The 22,026-nt window shown below is 35.8% G+C and overlaps 2 protein-coding genes across 2 annotated transcripts; both read right to left on the bottom strand.

The window, feature by feature from the left end:
• Positions 1-8,393: 8,393 nt before the first annotated feature.
• Positions 8,394-9,889, bottom strand: LOC147282488 (glucan endo-1,3-beta-glucosidase, basic isoform-like). Its single transcript, XM_086246320.1, has 2 exons — positions 9,803-9,889; positions 8,394-9,630 (listed from the first exon to the last, which is right to left on the bottom strand). Exons 1-2 carry the CDS (start codon positions 9,816-9,818, stop codon positions 8,678-8,680), a joined length of 969 nt encoding a protein of 322 aa, XP_086102446.1. The 5' UTR covers positions 9,819-9,889; the 3' UTR covers positions 8,394-8,677.
• A 5,421-nt stretch (positions 9,890-15,310) lies between these two features.
• On the bottom strand, positions 15,311-21,828 carry RECA3 (RECA homolog 3). Its single transcript, XM_086248800.1, has 8 exons — positions 21,502-21,828; positions 21,341-21,377; positions 21,048-21,262; positions 20,712-20,799; positions 18,216-18,388; positions 17,424-17,570; positions 17,172-17,306; positions 15,311-16,000 (listed from the first exon to the last, which is right to left on the bottom strand). Exons 1-8 carry the CDS (start codon positions 21,595-21,597, stop codon positions 15,704-15,706), a joined length of 1,188 nt encoding a protein of 395 aa, XP_086104926.1. The 5' UTR covers positions 21,598-21,828; the 3' UTR covers positions 15,311-15,703.
• Positions 21,829-22,026: the final 198 nt, after the last annotated feature.

Here is a 22,026-nt window from a genome sequence, read left to right as displayed (position 1 = left end):
CCCATTTTTTTATTGAATATTTATAGAATAGTGAGTAGAGAGATCTCATGTTCTGTGCGCATGCACATCGTACCCGATCAGACGCCAGAGGACCAGCGTCCCAGTAACTCTATGTCCACGGCATTCAAGTCAGGTGGGCCCTACATAATAAGCTTTTTTTTTTTTTTTTTGGTCAAAATACTTAATAAGTTGAGTTTGCGTCAATTTGTGTATAATCTAGTGTTACTGGGAGTATGGTGATACTCTGCTCGTGCATTATCCTTTTTGGCTTTGAAAGGGTGCAAATGAACACGTCTAAGTATTAGAAGTGTATGTATGCCACCATTATTGCTGTAGTGTTCATGATAAAAGATAATCAAAAGCGAAATTTTGGATTTTTATTCCTTAAAATAAAAAATGAAGAGGTAGCAAAAGAAGATAGCGGGGTACATTTAGAAGCCCCCAATAACAAACAAAGCTAAGTCCAAAACAGAAACGCAACAAACCCCTGGCCCAAAATACAAGGCACAATTAAGAGTAATGTAAAGTGTATTCAAACAAAGTCGAGGCCCACTTACACAAGTGAGATCTACATCTTCCACTTTGTGATCCAAAATTCCAAATCATCGTGCATTTTTGTCCATAAATTAAGGTTATACCTAAACGAAAATATCTTAAATACAAAATGTTTCAAAAATCTTTGACAAATTTTTAAAATTTTCGAAAACGTGTTTTTACTTCTTAAATACAAGTTATACGGATAAACACTCACAAAAGTACGTGTTTGGATGCTAGCTCTTTGTTTTCTTTTTTCTTTTTTACTGTAGTGCAGCCGATGTGAGCATTCCAATACGGGCGTTCCAAGTTTGAAGATGCATGTGTCCTGTTGTATAATTGTTCTTCTTATCTTAAAATATTTGCTTGAAAATTTATGAATAAATTAATCAATTTCAAGCCCTTAGCAATAAAAGTCACTTAATTAATCAACCCTATAAATGGGCTCAGCTATTGTCTCCAGTTGGGAAACGAAGGCTAAAACGGTAAAGATGCACATACACACATAAATATCCACGTCTTAATGATATCCATAAATCTGGGCTCTCGATACATACATAAAGTTTAGCTAGCTCTTGCTCTTAGAGCGACAAGCAAACCAACTTATATATTTGTTGGTACATAATATTGCATAAAAGAAAAGTGCCCAAGATCCCAAATTACACTAGAATTGCCTCTCTTATTTGAAATTAATGGGATACACAGGCTCTTTGTTTGGAAAAAAAAGTCCAAAATTGTGCTCTGTCGCGTCCCTGGTTTTTGATTCTCATTAAACATGGCAAACAAGTAAGTTTCTATAGGGCCCTCAGGTTTCTTTGGAGTACCACCCTTCACATGCTTAATTAAATTCGAGTTATAAAATCTCGCATTCTCCTTTGTTGTTACTTGGCTATCCCCACCGGCAGAGGGCCAACCAGACTCAGATACAACAATTTTCAATGAACCCCCTCCTGCCTTCTCTAATGCCCAGTAATGAGCATCAAGAATTGCATCAAACAGGTTTTGATACCCAAGCTGGCCATCTTGCACGACCACTGATGGAGATGTAAAAAGAGCATATTTCATATCAATCCACTGAGGATTTTGAATGTAACTAAAATATGGGTACATATTAGGGGTGTGTTTCGGACGGATCGGATCGGAAATAGAGTGTTCCAATTCCAATCTAAAAAATTTCGGAATAAAATTTTGATTCCAAAAAATCAGAATTTCAACATCTCATTCCAATTTTGAATTTTCGGATTTCTCGAAATTTTTGAATTTTTTCGGAATATCACATTTTCGAAACTTTCGGATAAAAATTTGAAATTTTTAGATAAAAAATCGGAATGTTCACGTTACTTTTTGTTATTAGTAAAAACAAACTAAAAAAATTAGTAATTACACGTACAAAAAATGTGGGTGTTTTTGTTAACATTTATGTTATTATGATACATATATATTTATAATATACATATGTTTATATTAATAGTATTAGTTATTTTTTTTTTAATATATATGTATGTGTATGTTTGAAACAAATAACAAATTAATGAAACATATAGTAAAAAAACTAAATAAATGATATAATATTAATATAAATACGGATTAAATTGACATAATTTCGAAAATATCGAATCGGAATGCCTTTGGAAAATTTCGGATCGGAATTCGGATTGGATCGGAATTTACAAATACATTCCAATTCCAATCCAATTTTTTTCAGAATTCGGCATATTCGGATTTCAGATTTGATTCGAACGTTCCAAAATTGGTTATTTTCGGCAGAATTCAAGCATTCAAAATTCAAAAATAAAAGCAAAGTTTTTTCTATTTCAAACTCTAAATTACAGAACTCAAGGATTCAAAATTTTCCAAGTATTCTCAAATATCAAACAAGTCCTTTTCAGTTTTCATTGATTGAAAATGTGGAAGATATGATTTTTGATTTCTCTAATAAGCACTAGGGAAGAATTGATTATCCTAATTCATTTCAACCTCTCTGAATGGTGGAACTTTAGTTTCCTGAAGATTGAGGAGTTATTTTCATGAAAAATTCTCATGACAACAATAAGGGGAAACTAGTAGGAGGCCTAATAGAAATTAAAGAACCCAATCTCCACAAATTCTTTTTACCCAATTTTTACTGATGAATTTTAATTTTTGATTAATAGAGAGAGAAAGAATTGTAAAGGAGAAGAGAGAGTGACGATAAAAAAAAAAGAGGGCTGCTATATGCACACCCCTCCTAAAAAAAAAAAAAAAAACCCTTAGAAAAAGACTTTATACCTCATTTCTTTTTCTTTTGCACACCCCTTATAAACAAAAGAAAAAAAAAATAAACACCCAACACACACACCCCATCCCGACCACGCCGAGCAGCCCACCATCGTCGAAGCCCGTCATCGCCGGCGACCACCCCACCCCCTCTCTGCCCCTTTCTCCTCTCTCCCCTTCTCTTTTTTTTCTCTCATTCCCCCTCTGCTCTCTCCCTTTCTTTGTGTCTATCCAGCCCCTGCAATTTTTGTTTTGAAGATTTTAGATGTCTGTGGGGCGAGAAAAGAGAGGGAAGGAGAGAAAGAGGAGGGGCTGGTTCGGGGGGAGGCAGCAGGGAGAGAGGAGCCGGAGAGGAGGGGAGGGCCGAGGTGAGGGGAAGAAGAAGAGAAAGGTGCAGGTGGGGGTGGGGGGAAGAAGAAGAAGAGAAAGGGTGCAGGTGGAGGTGGGGGTGGGGGTGGGGGTGGGGGTGGGGGTGGGGGGAAGAAGAAGAAGAAATGGTGCAGGTGAGGGTGGGGGAAGAAGAAGAAGAAAAAGAAGAAAAAAGATGGGGATGAGGTGTGTGTGTACGGGGGGGATAGGATGTGTGGGTGAGGGAAGGAGAAAGAAAGGAAATTAAAGAAGAGTTAATTACACTTACACCCCCTGAGGTTTATCGCCTTTTCACATACACCCTCTGAGGTTTCAAAAATTACACATACACCCCCTGAGGTTTCAAAACTATTGCATATAACCCCCTATAAGAGAAAAAAAATAAATAAACAAAAAAGAAAATATTTGTATTGAGGTTGGACCTTACACCTTAAGTAATCTTATTAGGTCATTTAACCCCTTAACATGGTTTTTTGCATAATTTCTCATCATTTTTCGTCTCATTATAGGGGTTATATGTAACAATTTTAAAACCTCAGAGGGTGTATGTGTAATTTTTGAAACTCCAGGAGATATATGTGAAACGGCGATAAACATCATGGAGTGTAAGTGTAATTAACTCATTAAAGAAGGGCAAGGTGGTCTTTTTTTTTTTTTTTTTTTTTTCTTCTTTTTTCTTAGAAAGGGTGTGCAAATAGCAACCCTAACAAAAAATTGCAGTGAGGGAAGAGAGTTAAAGAGATTGCTGAGAGGTGTGGTTAGAAGTTTAGAAAGGTTAGGAGATCCTTTTGAAAAAAGGATAAATGTCTTTTAATAAAGCTTACATGGCAAATAATTATAAATTATATTTAATAAATTTAAATATTATAATTGACAAGAAAAATCTATGTTATTGAGGCACGATTTATCGAGACACCTAGCACTCCCCTATGGAAGTATTAGTAGTGGAAGGAGAAGGAGAAAATAATAACTAGCATTATCCCCACTACATTTGTGAAACAATGGTGGAATGGGACAATACGTTCCATCGTAATAAGTGGAGGAAATTAAGAACCAATTAAGGTGTAGAGATAACGTAGAAGAAGGGGCAAGTTTGTTTGCCTCCAGTTTGCATGGAGTGCTTGACGGGTTAAATGTGGTTAAATCATAAATGGATCACAAATTGATTAAGGGCGGCTTAACGTGTTAAATGTGAAACATTATATCCGCTTAAGGGCGGCTTTAGCTAATATATATTAATTGCAAACCCTAAAACTAATTTTAACAAAAATTATTGTGTATGACTATAACACTACGTGACATATTGACATAACATTACTAATCCAATCAAATTATAGCACGTGTACAATATTTAAAGCCGGTATTATTTTGGTTTTATAGGGTTTTAGATATTAATTATTGACACATGTTATAATTTGAGTGAATTGGTAATACCACAACAACAACATGTCACATGTTGTTAGGGTGTCACAATAATTTCTCCTAAAAGTATAAAGTAACTTGTTTTTCACGATCATATCATAACACGTGAATTGATTACACCACATAACAATGTTATGGTCAGATAGAATAATTTTTTGTAGTTTAGATAGTAATTTAGAGAAACAAATAGCAATTTTTTTAGACTTTATTTTGCCCCTTCAACTTACCGCCCAAATTTAAAATTGATTGGTGTGTCAAATTATCACTCAAATTAAGGCATTCAACTTTCAAAAATAGGCATGTTGACCAATTTGCTATGAGTTCATCCAAAATTTCATCGATCCAAAAGATTTCATGCGCCCTTTACGTGAGGGCAAAATGGATAGTTCATGTCCAAAGCCTTATATGGGTGTTGTGGGTTTGTCCTAATTCACTTTCAATTATACCAAAATTTGTTTTTGGTCATAGATTTAAAAAAAAAAAAATATGACAAATCTTGGCAATATCAAACTGCGTCTAACCTATATAATATAATAAAACTTTAGACTTGAATTTTTCATTTGCACTCACAAATTTTTAGACGCTACAAATTAATAATTTCAAACAAAATCGGATAATCAAACAGAAAAAATAAATGATATGAATTCAATTAACTATTTGTCTGGTTTCCAAAATAGAAGATTGTCAGACTACTGTCATCAACGTTGAATTCTATCATCAAACTATGTTTAAATTTAAAATTGAGGTGTAACAGTTGGACACATGTTTCAATATCATTGGTAAGGAACACCACCTACCGAATTATGGAATAATTTGTCCAAATCTAATATGCACGCGACTTCCAAATTTCATGATAACAATATAATTAAATGGCAAGTGTATTGTACATTTGTACTACTAGTTGAGACTTCCAAATCCTTGACAGGGTATGTGGAAATTTGGGACTCAAAGTTGGGCCCACAGTATTGACCCACTCAATCCCTCGAGAAAATTGAATTTTAAGAAACATTGTATAAAAATCTTTTGCTCAAAAAATGTATAAAAATCCTTAGCTCAAAAAACTAGAAATACATTTAACCAACTCATTTAATAAACTTGAACCCAAAAAAAATCTATTAATAAACGTGGAGTGGTGATATTCCCACCTGATTTTTCCACTCCTCAAAATGTTTAAAAAAAAATAATTTAAATATACTTATCTCACCACCATTATTCCCAAATTACCCCTACTCTTTTCATCTTTTTCCCCTTCTCCCTCCCAACTCTAACCTTAGCCCTAAAGAAAAAGATAAAAGAAGCAATTACCCAGCTGCCATGGCAGCATCCCAAGTTCCCAACTGATAATTAAGAAACTCATTCAATACAAAAAATTATACTCAAGTTGTTATCTTTTGCCACGGACATGAAAAGAGCGAATTTTATTGTTTGGAACATTTTTATTTATAGAATAGAGATGATGAAATAATTTATACAACAGGAAAATAGATCCTAAATACTTTCATTTGGACTGATAACATTGTTTGGTATGGAGCATCATTGTCTTACATTTTGTTGAAAAATTTATGTGTAGGCGATGGATTGGAAGCCCACCTCTATAGTCTTTCAGTTTTTATGATTTATGAGGAATGGTGGTACTACAAAAGTAGTACCCCAATTAATTTGCAGCACCTGGGTTTCCACATTTGGGTTTCCATGGAAGGCGCCCTGGCTGCTTTGGTAATTTTATGAAAAGGTAAATTGTAATTAATTTTTGTTTGCAAAAAGGGTGGGAAAATAGGAATAGAGGGTGGGAATAGTTCCACTCATAAACGTGAGGACATCTCTAATGGGCATGTTGGATTCGGATACAAATGAAATGACTAGCTAGGAGCCTAGGACTATCAACGCTTGTTAGGAACCGACTTGGTTGTCCGAAGTATGGAAAAAGAGTCAATGACCAGAGATGTTGAAATTTGTGTTGATGTCCGTACCGTTCATTAATTCAAGCCGACGCAGGTGTTTCACCATGATGTTTTTTCTGTCTGAAATGTCACCACAATGTTTGCTTTTCATGAACAATGGTCAAAGTAAAGTGTAGATACCGACATTTAGGTGAAATATCACCAAGAGGCCAAATCAAGCTCAAGGCCCTTCAAGAGTTTGTAAATGTCTATGTAAACACCGAATTAATTTAATTCAATCAATAAATTGAAGGATAATAAATGACTTTTGATTAGTGAATCTCCTAAATTAAGCATTAATTCTTTAAATTAAAAGATTTAATATAAATTAAGAGCTAAATTAAATTGATTAACTTAATTTAAATCAAGTCAATAATTAGTGTTACAAATCAAAGAATTTAAATCATAAAAATTAATTCTCTCATTCTTGCCTATAAATATAGGCCAATTACTCAAAATGAAAAGGGGGGAGAGGAAGAGAGACTTTCTTCCTCCAACAGAGCCAAACGCTCCAAAGGGAGCCATAACGCTAACTCCAAATGGAGCCAAACGCTCCAAAGAATAAATCAGCGAGGAAGCCATCAAGCCCAACAGAAGGCCGGCTCCCTCTCATCACCCGTCTTGTTCAAGAACAAGTGTCTACCACCCTCGAATCAAGATCAAAACCATGGAGATCGAATTAAAGGAGAACCAAAGATTGTAACCTCAAAATCATAAATACAAACACATATATTTTATACACTTTTCTCTTGTTATTTAATTTACATAAAGTACAACTCATAATCAAGGTTCTTTATACAAAGTACAACAAGTGAACAACTCGATCTCTTGTGGTTTAGTTGCCAGACAAACCAGAGAGGAGCTCAACATTTCAATTTTCAAGTAGTTGAAAATTGAGCATTACTCAAATATGATTACTTAAGATCATGACTAGCTATATTGGCCAAAAAAAAAAAGATCATGACTAGCTATCTTATCCAATATCCCAAATGAGCAGTCGACTCTCTTTTTCAAACAGCAATTTCATTAAAATCATGACTATCTAACCCAAAATCCCATCAATTTTTTCCAGAGACTGTTCGATCAGCTGCATGTTCATTACTAAAAACCTTTCTTCTTTTGCAATGACATGCACTGGCGGATCCACAATAGGGTCAATGGGGTCAATTGACCCCATGAACCCAAAAATCCTAGGCTTGAGGAAATTGGTTGACCCCTTGAACTCATGGATGTTGGTGGAGTTGCAGGGGCAAGGTGTTTGAAGAAATGTCTGAAAGAGGAGAGAAGGAGAGAAGATAATGGTTCCTTTCATGTAGTATAAGGCAATTGGTAATTATTAATTGGGGTTGTCATTGAATTATAAATATATAGTCATTGAGAGGTATTTTAAAAGAAAATTAGGAAAGAGTTCGTCACTTTCTCTGACACAAAATGATAGTTTTAAAGTTGAAAGTTAAAAATAAAGTGAGCTAGATGCAATTTTGGCGGCCCTTCCTGCAGACCCTGGACTTCGACCTCCAATGTTGAATTATGATCTTAATATTCGAGATCAAATTCAAAGTGCTTATCTACAGAATGTCTGTGTCAACCTAGAAATCATACTTTTCCACCTAAAAATTATATTTTTTCTACCCAAAATAAATATTCGTAAGCTTCTTAATCTTGACCCTATGATGTTCTATTTCTGGATCCGCCACTGATGACATGCACCATGTTCACAAGCCAACTGCAATACCTCAGATTCACAGCATAAGCCTCTCCCAAACTGTATCCCCAGATCAGCCTTCTTATTTCCAGGTGCTAATTTATTTTTCACCACTTGGACAGAAATCCCAAGACCCTTAACCTAAAAACAAGAAGAAATTTATGCTGTGTATATAAAAGAATAAAATTCTTCAGAAGGAAACAGTCAAAAATCTGGTAACAAATCTGCCACATTGAAACCAAATTAAACTGGTTTTCCACAAACTTTATAAATATGCAGTTGGAGTGGACCCATTGTGCATAAATTATTTACATAAATATCCACGTCATATTGATAGGAAATATCTCTGGCTCTGGATACATGAGGGTACTTACAAGCAAACCTCTATTTCTTGTTACTTGCATAAAAGAAAAAGTGCCCATGATCCCAAAATACACTACAATTCCCTCTCTTAGATGAAACTAATGGGATATACAGGCTTTCTGTCTGGAAAAAATAGTCCAAAATGGTTCTCAGTCGGTGCCCCATGTTTTTGATTCTCATTAAACATGGCAAACAGGTAAGTTTCAATAGGGCCGTTAGGTTTCTTTGGAGTCCCACCCTTCACATGCTTGATCAAATTCGAATTGTAAACTCTTGCATTCTCCTTTGTTGTCACTCGGCCATCCCCTCCGGCCGAGGGCCAACCCGATTCCGATACAACAATTTTCAAAGAACCTCCTCCTGCCTTCTCTAATGCCGAGTAAACTGCATCAAGAATTGCATCAAACAAGTTTTGATATCCAAGCTGACCATCACGCACTACAACTGATGGAGATGTAAAAAGAGCATAATGAAGACTAATGTCATTAGGATTTTGAATGTAACTAAAATATGGGTACATATTAACAAGTAATGGGGAATTGTTGCCTACTAAGAAGCCGATGATTGGATCGAGAAATGGTCGATAATTAGGCCGGAATGAGCCTTTTGATGGAGGGTAGGATTCTTGGAGGATTTTAGGGTAAACTGCAGTGGAGACTTTGATTTTGTTGGCAAGACCGGCCGCGGAAATTGCATGTTGAATTTTTTCCATGGCAGGTCCAACAAAGGGTGCTAGTGCACCTACAGCATCTATTTCATTCCCAACCGCAATGTATTTGAAATTCACATTGCGATAGTTTAAGACATTGTTTTGGACCCAAGAATTTGCACTGGCTTGGCTTGAAGAAATGTCTTGAAGACGTTCATTTTCTACACCAAGCATGACCTCAATGTTGGAGCCTCTAAGGGCTTGCAGAGCATCATGGTTGGGGTTATAGAGCCTCATTCTCTGGATGTTGTGTTCCTTGTAGAGTGGTATCACCTCTCGTGGGTGTGGTAAGTTGTTTGCAACCGTTCCATAACAAACACCAATCTTGGCTCCTGCGCATCAAATTCAATGATATATGTTAATGATTATTAATTTAATTACAAACACAACTACACTAGCTAACCATTTTTATTCAAAGTGAACATATTTAGTAAATAAATTTCATCCATCTAGCATTATTGCTATTTAAAAGAGAGAGAGAGAGAGAGAGAGAGAGAGAGAGACCTGTTGTGGCAGCCATTAGCAGACCAAAAAGTAGCAATATGGAGGAAAGCAGCAAAAGAGAAGAAATATTAAGGAAAGAAAGCAATAATGTCTTCCACAACTATTAAGCAATAATGTCCTTCCCTCTTAATATATACAAGTCTCTTGGCAGTTAGCAGCATGCGCGCGTGTGCCAATTGACCTTTCCAAACTTGTAGTTAAATTTTTAATAAATAATTTATTTATCCTAAAAAAGAGGTGGTGGGGAAGTGGGTTGCTGAAAATAAAGGTGTAATTTTGTATTTTATTTTATTTTTTAATTCTAATTATTCTAGTGTACTAATTTTCCCTCAATATATTAATTTTTTTTTAATATTTAACCTTACTCGCCTTCTCCCTTTATATATATATATATATATAGATAATATATAACGATGTTCAGATGTTTTCTAATGACTACATGTTCACAATTAAACCAGTTAAGAATCTTAAAAATGAATTATTTCCACAACATTTGACAAAAACCAACGGGAATCATATTATTCAGACTATTTTACATTGTAAACAAATCATTTGAATCGTTTAATTTTTAGATGTATATTTAAAAATCATTTCAGCAAATTAAAAATTAATGAGTAGAATTGAAACCTATTTGACCTTTGATTAATTATCATCATGATTTTTTTAGTTTCTTATAAAAAACACAATGTTTTTATTTATTTAGTCATAATTAGATGACTAAATGACATCTGATTTAGTTGATTTTTTTGTAACGATAATTATTGAGTCTGGACCTAACAGATTAGACCATTGAATTATATTGAGGATTGAGCTCACATCCCATTTTATTCTTATGAAAAGGAATCCCTTAAGAAATTCCTATTTGTATACACATATATTGCATTATTCAAACAACATATATCTAAGTACTACTTGTTATGAATTTCATGGAAGTTCACTAAATTCCACACAAAAATACAAAACTAAGTGCAACTAGCCTACTTAGTGGTTTATTTAAATCTGGTCCATAATTTATATGTTCATTTAATTAATTAGTCTTCTTTGGAGGCTCCAGAATCTTTGAACAGGTCATTAATTGATGTGCCAAAATTCTTTAAGAAATTAGGTTCTATATCTTGTTACACAGTAAACTCACACTTCACAAAAATTAATCCTTTAAAATACCTTATATTTTATTAAGCAACTACTAAAATTTACATTTGGAGGATATGTTGATTAATTAATTGATGCGCGCCATTAGATATGGAGAATTGGAGACTGTGTTTGAAGAGAAAACTTTTTAATTTGTGAAATAATGGTGCAATGGGACAAGTTCCATCCTAATAAATGGAGGAAATTAAGGACCAAGGACCAAGGTGCAATGCATTTACTTATATACAGCAATCTTCCATTTTGGCCCACAGACACGTTACCTTGTCTGCCCCAGTGTGCATGGATAGCATATATCCAGGACTATCAAGGCTTGTTAGGAGCTGACTTGGTTCTCCATAGTGACAATAAGCGTTTGGACCAATGCACACGATACGTGGCTAAGTGCTAGCTTTCTTAATTTCTTAGTTTTCACCTTCCTCGAAACTCTATATGCCGCTTGCAACAGCTCGTTTGTATCGCTCATTGGCACCTCCGAATTAGGTCTAACTTGCTCATTAATTATTTACATATGGCCAACAAGTTCTTCGGTTTCCATGCTACTTTGCCAAAGATTTGAAATAAGCACCAATTGAAGGATGTGATATGGAGGATATGTTGATTAATTAATTGATGCGCGCCATTAGATATGGAGAATTGGAGACTGTGTTTGAAGAGAAAACTTTTTAATTTGTGAAATAATGGTGCAATGGGACAAGTTCCATCCTAATAAATGGAGGAAATTAAGGACCAAGGACCAAGGTGCAATGCATTTACTTATATACAGCAATCTTCCATTTTGGCCCACAGACACGTTACCTTGTCTGCCCCAGTGTGCATGGATAGCATATATCCAGGACTATCAAGGCTTGTTAGGAGCTGACTTGGTTCTCCATAGTGACAATAAGCGTTTGGACCAATGCACACGATACGTGGCTAAGTGCTAGCTTTCTTAATTTCTTAGTTTTCACCTTCCTCGAAACTCTATATGCCGCTTGCAACAGCTCGTTTGTATCGCTCATTGGCACCTCCGAATTAGGTCTAACTTGCTCATTAATTATTTACATATGGCCAACAAGTTCTTCGGTTTCCATGCTACTTTGCCAAAGATTTGAAATAAGCACCAATTGAAGGATGTGATATGGAGGATATGTTGATTAATTAATTGATGCGCGCCATTAGATATGGAGAATTGGAGACTGTGTTTGAAGAGAAAACTTTTTAATTTGTGAAATAATGGTGCAATGGGACAAGTTCCATCCTAATAAATGGAGGAAATTAAGGACCAAGGACCAAGGTGCAATGCATTTACTTATATACAGCAATCTTCCATTTTGGCCCACAGACACGTTACCTTGTCTGCCCCAGTGTGCATGGATAGCATATATCCAGGACTATCAAGGCTTGTTAGGAGCTGACTTGGTTCTCCATAGTGACAATAAGCGTTTGGACCAATGCACACGATACGTGGCTAAGTGCTAGCTTTCTTAATTTCTTAGTTTTCACCTTCCTCGAAACTCTATATGCCGCTTGCAACAGCTCGTTTGTATCGCTCATTGGCTCCTCCGAATTAGGTCTAACTTGCTCATTAATTATTTACATATGGCCAACAAGTTCTTCGGTTTCCATGCTACTTTGCCAAAGATTTGAAATAAGCACCAATTGAAGGATGTGATATGGAGGCCTCCCCTCCAATACACCACCTCAAAATGGAACAGTCATTAGAACGATTTTTGGAATTATTGTAGACGAACTTGAACATGTGGAATGGCAAGGGATCCCAAAAAAAAAAAAAAAGGTACAAGGGTATAGCCTATAAACATTGATGTACATAGGGCTGGGTCGGTTTGACCAAAAAACCGAGGCCGAGCCCGAAACCGGCCCAACCGATACCGAAAAAAACCGTACCGAAAAAAAACCGTACTGAAAGTTCGGTTTGACTACCGAACCGGGAGGTTCGGTCCCGGTTTCCATATCTTTAAACCGTCGGTAAACCGAACCGAACCGAATATACTTAACAAATCATTTACATAATTCATTTTTATACATTTTTAATACATTTCTTATACATTTCTAATAAATAATTTATAATTTTATATAATATATTTCTATAATTTATATAAAACATATATAAATTTATAAACCCTATAATTTTAATTTATATGTTTTTTAATATATACATATATATATAAACAGTAAACTAATTAAAAATACCCTAAACCATAATATTATTATATTAATATATTATACTAAATTAGTAAATTCTAAACCCTATATATCATTATAATTTATATCCTATATCAGTATGTATATCCCATACCCTAAGCCCTAAGCCCCTAAGGGCCTAAACCTTATTGTGTGATTCATTGTTGTGGACCTGTGGTTTATACTTTATATCATATATGGTATATAATTAATATACCATATATGGTATTATGGTATATAATTAATATATTATATAGTATATAACTATATACTTATATACAATATACTTATATAGGACATGGTATTATACTATTATGGTATATATTACTATATTACTATATTACTATATTAGGACATGGTATTATGGTATATAATTAATTTACTATATAGTATATACTTATAAGTCTTATATAGTATAATAGTATATGACTATATGGTATTATACTATTATACTATTATATAGTTATACTATATACTTATATAGGGTTTGGGGTTTAATACAATAATATCCTATATGTATATCACTATATTGTATTATTGTATAGACTATATACTTATAGTCTTATATACTATATAACTATATCCTTATATACTATATGGTATGATGGTAAATAACTATATACTATATTCATATACTATATAGTATATCCTATAGTCCTATACCCTAAGGTTATTTTAGGATATCCTATAATATTTTTATTAAGATATGAAATAAATTAAAAAACATATAAACTAATAAACAATATACTAAAAAACATATGTAATAAAAATCAAAAACTCCAAACCCCACCCAAACCCCAATTCAAACCCCAAAATACCCTAAACCCTAAACCAAACCCCAAAATACCCTAATGTCTTAATTAAAAAAAAAAAAAAAAAACTTTAAACAAAACTAACTTAAGTCAACAAACCTAATTTTTTTCACTGGCTCTCTCATTCTCGAATCCGCCTCCACCCTAGTAAAAGTTTGAAGCCACGTTCTTCACCCCAACCCCTTCTCTCTCTCTGGCCTCTGAGATCTCGAATCCGCCTCCACCCTAGTAAAGGTTTGAAGCCACATTTTTCACCCTAACCCCTTCTCTCTCTCTGGCCTCTGAGTTCGTTGACCTAGAAGTTTCTATCCGGAGAAGTCGAGACCACTGTGTCCAAGTCCCAGATCTGTTAATCTCAATCCTCGGGCTCTCAAATCCAAGATCTAAGTGGATTCCCCGAGTCGCTGTCGTTTTGGGGACCCAATCCCGAAGATCCAGTTCTCAGGTTCTGAAGTTCTCACTGCTTCTTGATCATTTATTTGTGTGCTGTTGGGCTTGTTCTAGATCTGGTTAGAGCGGGAAAAGTTGTCATTTTGACGTTTTGGAACTGAACCTCTCCGCCTCCTCTCTCACTCTTCGCCTCCTCTCTGCCTCATCTCTGCCTTCTCTCTCAATCTCCGCCTCCTCTCTGCCTCATCTCTGCCACCTCACAGAGCAGCATCGCTCGTCACCACCACCTCACAGAGCAGCATCCCTCGTCACCACCACCTCACAGAGTAGCATCGCTCGTCACCACCACCTCCGCAGGCAAAATGTGGCCCAAAACATGTGTTCGGTCTAGGCCCATGACCGAGCCGAGCCGACCGGATTCTTCGGTTGACCGGACATCGGTTTACCGGCTTTCCGGTCTCGGTCTCGGTTGCCATGGAGGCTTACCGGAAGGGTTCGGTTCGGTCTTCGGTTTAGGGGTTTCGGTTCGGTTACCGATCCGAACCCACCCCTAGATGTACATGTAACCGAACTTATTGTAATTGTGTCACAGTCTTCACCTACAACAATAATAAGTATGAGCTGGTATCCTCATCCAATGACATCATAATATATATGTTTTTATGCCTCATCACATAGAAGTTTCTCTAATTTCAAGAAAGATTTTGTTTTTTGAAATGCCAAGTCATCCTTTATCCCTGTTACAAGAAAGTTTCTCTCTCTCATAACCATGTGATAATTACAGTCGTCAACCGGTCTATCAACTCAACGCATTAAAAGACAAGTGTCACTAGCATTCACTTTTGATTTTTAACTTTTATACAAGAATGTGCGTGTGTGGGCATGCGTGATGTCTGTGTCGCATCTGATCTGCGCTTGTATAGTAACTAGCAAGTAATGATTTAAAATGAGAGATCCAAGAAGAGTTTCATGATGTATGTTTCTCATACAATGGTCAAAATAAAGTACAACTCATAATCAAGGTTCTATATACAATTACAACAAGTGAACAACTATGTTGTTGTTTAGTTGCCAGACAAACCAGAGAAGAGCTGAAATCTTCTGACATATGATAACTGGAAGGTAATGACTAATGGAGGGAACTTCCAGCTTTAATGGCCTGGACTGCATTTAGCCACCATCAAATTTTCCATAGAAATGCTACCACCTCATGAGGAAGACATTCCATTGCAAATGTCATAACAAAGATCCTTCGGGCATGCATCATGCTGGATGTGGCCAGACCCCTCAACATTTCAATTTTCAAGTAATTCAACATTTCAATTTTCAAGTAATCATATTTGAGTAATGCTCATTCACTCGGGGTCTATCTAACTCGACTCTCTTTTTCCAACAGCATTTTCCTTAAGATCATGACTATCTTATCTAAAATCCCAACATTTTGTTCCAGATACTTTTCAGCTGCCTGTTCATTATTAAAAACCTTTCGTCCTATGAGGTATTCGCTTCCTTCTTTTGCAATGACTCCATGTTCACAAGCCAACTGCAATACCTCAGATTCACGGCATAAGCCTCTTCCAAACTGTATCCCTAGATCAGCCTTCTTATTTGCAGGTGCTAATTTATTTTTCACTACTTGCACAGAAATCCCAAGACCAGTAACCTAAAAACAAGATGAAATTTATGCTATGATAAAAGAATAGAATTCCTCATACGGAAACAGTTGAAAATCCAGTTACAAACTGTAAGTGAAGAGTAAATTGAAAAACTGAAATATCTGTTGGTCAATATATAAAATTATAAACAATAAATTGAGCATCCATACAGTGTACCTATTCTTTTTATGGCAATGTAAATGCCTCAAGTATCCTACACAATGCATCAAGGAACTTCACCACCACATTTTAAGTAGATCAACCTAACACCCAGAATAAGCAATAGTATTTGTGATACATTACCATAATTTTCAAGCGAAAAGCTCTGGAAGTGTCACTAATGGACATTTACCTACTGAGGGTACCAAGACCTATTGGAGCACAGTTTTCAGGCAAGAACAAAAGATTGCAGCCACCAAAATTCATGGCCAAAAGTATGCTTCAATTGCAAAAGCAACATTGTAGTCTCTTATTGCTTTCTCTTTGCAGCTTTATTGCTTTGTATATATTGTCCTCTGGTTTTGGGGCTGCTCCTTTAAGGACTAGCTTTTTCTTTTTCCATCAGTTTTCTTACTCTTAGTTTATTGTCTGACATTATGAAACAATTATATATACAGATTTTCTCTAGGGCAGACATATCCCTTTTTTTGTGGATATCAAATGCCGAGCGCTCGGCAATGGTGGCGAGTGCTCGGCAGTGGTTTCTTTATAACAGCCGAGCGCTGCAAGAAGCGCTCGGCACCGTTTCCTTCGATTTTTGAGGGCATTTTCCAACGTTTCACCCCATACCCTCCTAGGGTAAAAAATGGGGCTTGTGGAGGCTGCATGTTAGGTTTTAACCAATCCCGAGCTCTCGGGAGAAGAAGAAAAAGACATTGTTGAGCACTCGGCAGTGCTACCAGATACTATTAGTTAGTCTTAACAATGCGGGAAATCCATGAAAAAAAAAAATGCAGGCATCCACCCGTAGAGAAGGACTGTATATATATTGCAGACAACTATTAGTTAGTCTTAACAAATATGACCAAGATATTTTCCCAAAGCAGCTATATGACTGATCCAAAGTGAACAACAGCATGAAACATAAAGAAAAGTAGCATTAACTACAGCAGAAACATGAATAATTTCTCAGAAAAAAAGCATATGTGTGCTCTCTTATTAAATTAATGAAGGGTTTACCTTATCCTCAATCTTAAGTAAATGTGTTCTTTTTATTCTCAATCGCATTGCTGCATAGAATCTCAAGGCATTTCCACCACAAGTGGCCTCATCCATTAGTCCAGAACCTTGGCCTGAGTTTGGACTTAACCTAACCTGGATACAAAAGATAATGTCAGATAGTATGTGTCATTTCTCTTTACTGTAGCTTATGACATACAAATTATAATAGACAATACATAGGTTAAAGTGTACCAGTAGGGTTGCTATAACCTGATTAATAAAGACAATAAGAGTTCGAGAATGAGATAAGGAAGAATGTATTTTCCGTAGTGCTTGGGTCATTATTTTTGACTGTGCATCTGGGTATGCACCACCAATTACAACATCAAGTTCGCATTGAGGGACCAGGGCAGCTACCTGAAAAATCAAAGCACACCAGGCAGTAGTATTAAATGATTAATTTCTTTATCATCAAAAAACTTAAAATGATCAATGGCCATCATCTATATCCATGAAAGCACAGCAGCATAAATTCATCAAATTAAAGAAATGGAAAGGGCAGGTCCAATTATGAACTCTCTCATTTCCGTTCAACAGTAAACTCACTCAACTTATCCTTCTATATTTCATTAGTTATCAGGCCAGGAAATTTCAGTTTCCAGTTTTACCAATCACACCAGGGGTATACTTCATTTAAAATACAACACAAATGCCATGACAATGTCACAATTATTAAGATTAATAACTTCATTACATAAATTTCCCAATACAGGTTCCTCCTCAGAGTGCCGAGTACAGCAAAAGTTCCTCAAATAAAATATGCAGTTACCAACACCGCTACTATATGTATGTATAGATATGTTCGTATGTATGTGTTTGTAGAGAACACAAAAGATTGGTGTTGGAAAACAGGTTGGCATGTCTTTTCACCCACACGGGCAATGAAAAGTAAAAGGATGGCAGCCAAGTTGGTAAAAGACATCCAAAATACCCAATCTCAACAAAGAGTAAAATCTAAAGAAGCAATTACACCACAATCACGTACAAGTGTTAACCACTTACACTATCAACCACAATTACATCCAAAGAACCACTTTTAGTCAGAGTGTCAACCACATTCAGCACATTTTCAGCAGAATTGGGATGTGAAATAAGAAGGTTTTCTGTGTTTACACCCATTGATTCAGCAAGTGAAGGGTCCATGGCGTTCTCTATATCAAGATATGCACAATATCCTGCCAAAAAGACAGTCTAGTGAAGCAATTATAATAGTAAACTGAAAAGAGAAACAATATGGAACAATGTAGTGACTCCATTGGAATTAAACAAATGAATAGCATGAATATCTGATATGACCAGCACAAGTCATAAGAACCTAAAAATTCAAATAGAGGAGATGTAACTCAGTTGCCCAAATGATAATTAGCAGTAACTATGTCTTATATTGGTTTCTTTTGTGGTTTGTAAAAAACACACAACTACTAAGATTTCAATTGTCCTTAGTCCTTAAAATACTTGTACTTTTCCACAATAAGAGAACTAGAAGAAACATGTTTAATCTTACTCATACGAGATTTATCTCATTACGCAGCAAGATGACAAAATATGAAGGCACGCAGAGAGAGAGAGAGAGAGAGATCCTTTTTACCATTCCATGATTAAAGTTACAACTCTTCATAGTAAGATGTACATATTACCAACTGCATTGTTGCACTGACTGGTTTCAATAAACTCTAAAGGTTCAACTTTAAAAGGTCTGTACCAGACCACATTAAAACTCTCTGTATGTGATTTTCTTTGAAGCATTTTGGGTTAAATGGTGAGTTTTGTTAATATTAAATGGTCCTAGAGGGGGGAGGTTGAAGGAGTGGAGGAGATCACTGGTCTTTTAGGTTGTAAGATACATTCATTGCAACCTTTTTTATATTACTAAGCACCAAGCTCTTGAACTGCTATCAGAAATTTATTGAGAGGTGCAATTGCCCTTATGACACATATGTAATGGCTCCTGGGAAGAGAACTTGAAAGATATGAAAAGAAACAGAAAAATAAAAGATATCACAAAGTCAGATTAAACATTTCTTAGCAGGTAGGATAATGAATTGCCTAGAGTTACCGACAATTACCATTTGGTGCTAGAGAGTGATAAATAAATAAAGAAAAATACTGAATATTGTTCCTGGCAACCTTGTATGGATGGCTCAAATTTTCAATCTATCGATACAGAGGAAACATGCTGGTTGGAATGTCTATTTTCAGAAATGAAAATCTTTGAGGTTTTGCAGGATTGAATGGTCATATGACTCCGGACCATGATGACTTTAATATGGAACTTTTCCAGGTTTTTTGGGGTGCTCTTAAGGGTGATAATATGACAGTGTAGCAGGAATTCTTTAAGACCTTCATTCTTTAGTAAAAAGTTTCAGTACCTCCATTCCTCATATCCGAAAGAAATTGGGATTTCTCATTAATGATTTCAGACCTTACTCAAATTTTAGGTTACCGTCTTAACTTGCTTAGTAATAGTCCCAACAGTTTGCATACTTATTTTTTTAATCTCAATTCCCATGACTTTAAAAGTGTTGAAGAGACTTCAAAAGTTGTAAAGTAATTCTATGGGATGACTCAGGAGATGAATTTAATATCCACTAGCAGGATGGGACAAGGTGTGTTCTTTGGTTAATTTCAGGGGCTTGGGTATTAGAAGGTTGCATACTTCTATTGTTTCTCTTTTGGATTTGCTTAGGAGCGTGATTCTTTATGGAAACAGGATGTTTCTGGTAAATCTGGTGTTGGTTATGGTGCTTGGGAGATTTGAATTGGTGTCGTATATCATATTAGAAGCAACTGTATTATTTTAAATTGAAGTCCTATATCATATTCTTTTGTTGCATTTTATGTTGCTTGGGAGTATTGGTCCTTTGTTGTTGTTCAGTTGACTGGCGTTGTCTGGGAGATGAATTGGTGTCGTATATCATATAAGAAGCAACTGTATTCTTTAAAATTGAAGTCCTAATCATGTTCTTTTGTTGCATTGTATGTTGCTTGGGAGTATTGGTCCTCTGTTGTTCAGTTGACTGGTGTTGTCTGGGAGATGCCTGATTTGCTGGTGGATATACTTCTCTGTTGGTGTAGAGCTTGTGATTATTCAGTAAGCATCATACTAGCTCTACTTGGAAGGCTATTACTCGTTGTATTATGTGGTGTGTCTATGGAGGGAAATGGGTAGTAGATCTTTTGAGGATTGTAATAATACAATTTAACTAAAAGTCTAATTTCCTCATCCCTTAATCAGTGGATCTCAGTTTTCCATCCCTGTTTTGTGTTCCTTTCTCTTCAATAGAACTTTACTTATTTATAGGATATATATATATATATATATATATATATATATATACAGAAAAATTAGAAGATATATTAGCCTATGTAAAGTGGGTGATCAGAGTTCTACAAAAATGAGTAAAAGGATATCTCCTGCTTTCCCTATCATACCAAGTTAGCACATACTTATTGACTACAGTTCCTATTTAAAGAATTAGACAACAAATAGATACACACCTCCAAGCTTTTGAGCTTCCTTGATGATGTGAAGTGCAAGTGTGGTCTTTCCAGATGCTTCTTGCCCGTAAATTTCAACAATTCTTCCCTGCACAGGGCAATGTACATGTCTCACAATAGTTGTAAAAATGACACTAATTTATCTCTTTGCAGCTAAAAAAATCAACTGAATTCAATACACCAGTGTTTAAAATCATTAGTTACCAGTCTCTTATCGTTGTACAAAGGTCTGGATCAAATTCCACCATCATCAGAGCATTTCCGGGTTAGAGTGGGGTTAAGGGATATCTAGAAAAAAAGCATTCATCAAGAAGTAATAACTACCCAATTAATTACCTTTGGTAAACCTCCAATCCCAAGAGCTAAATCAAGCTTCAAGGAGCCAGTGGAGATGACAGGTGCTCGCCTAGAGCGAAAAAACCGCGGCAAAGACATCATAGATTCGCGACCAAATTCGCCAGAAAGCCGTGAGAGAGCCAAGTGTAGTGCAGCATCCTTCTCTCTTGTTTTGGAATCGTCATTATCATCATAATCCAGTGCATCACATTCAACTGCAAACAATGTATAACATTTAACATTTTGTACTAATCACAAGCTCTAAAGGCGAACTTAAGCAATGTAAAATTTACCCATACAAGTCGTCGATTGTCTTCTTCCTCTCTGGGACTGAAACACCAAATAATGACAATTAAAAAATTATAAAAATTTATAAATATTTTTATTATGTGCTACTGCACTTGAAGAAGACAATGAGAGAGAGAGAGAGAGAGAGAGAGAGAGAGAGAGAGACCTGGTGGAAAGAGCAGAGTAGAGAGGCGAGGCGAGGTTGCTTGAAGACAGGGAGACCAAGACGCTGTGCAAGTGTAGGACGAAAGAGTAAACCCATTTCTTGAATTAATGTGGATTGAGGGTTTCAAGATGGAAGTGAAGATTTTGAGGGTTTTAGCCTTTTAGGGTTTTAGGGTTTTGGGATTTTTTTTTTTTTTTTGTTACAGGGTTTTAGGGGTGATTGAGTTTTCACTTGTCACTGTTGTCAGTGAAGGTGTGGCGCCATTTTTGTTTTTGGTTGAATTGGGGGCCGAAGCCCAACAGAAAGACAAGCAGCCATCCTGGGCCACACACTCTGCACTCAAGTCTGAACTTCCCCGCTCTGCACAAATTGTCCGTCTCTGCTCTATCAGGTGCTTTTTGTGAATTTTGGGTGCTCTTGCACTTGTACCCTCTTTTTTATTGTTATTCGCCAATTACTTCTTTGCTTTTCTAGTGCATTTTATTCCTTTTTTTTTTTTAATTAATTACACTAACAATGAGGTAT

The sequence above is a fragment of the Dryas octopetala genome, chromosome 6, assembly GCF_963921425.1.
Source record: "Dryas octopetala chromosome 6, drDryOcto1.1, whole genome shotgun sequence".
Classification (NCBI taxonomy): Eukaryota; Viridiplantae; Streptophyta; class Magnoliopsida; order Rosales; family Rosaceae; genus Dryas; species Dryas octopetala.
Note: the sequence above shows the minus strand (reverse complement) of the source record. Positions and strands in the feature narration are given on the sequence as shown.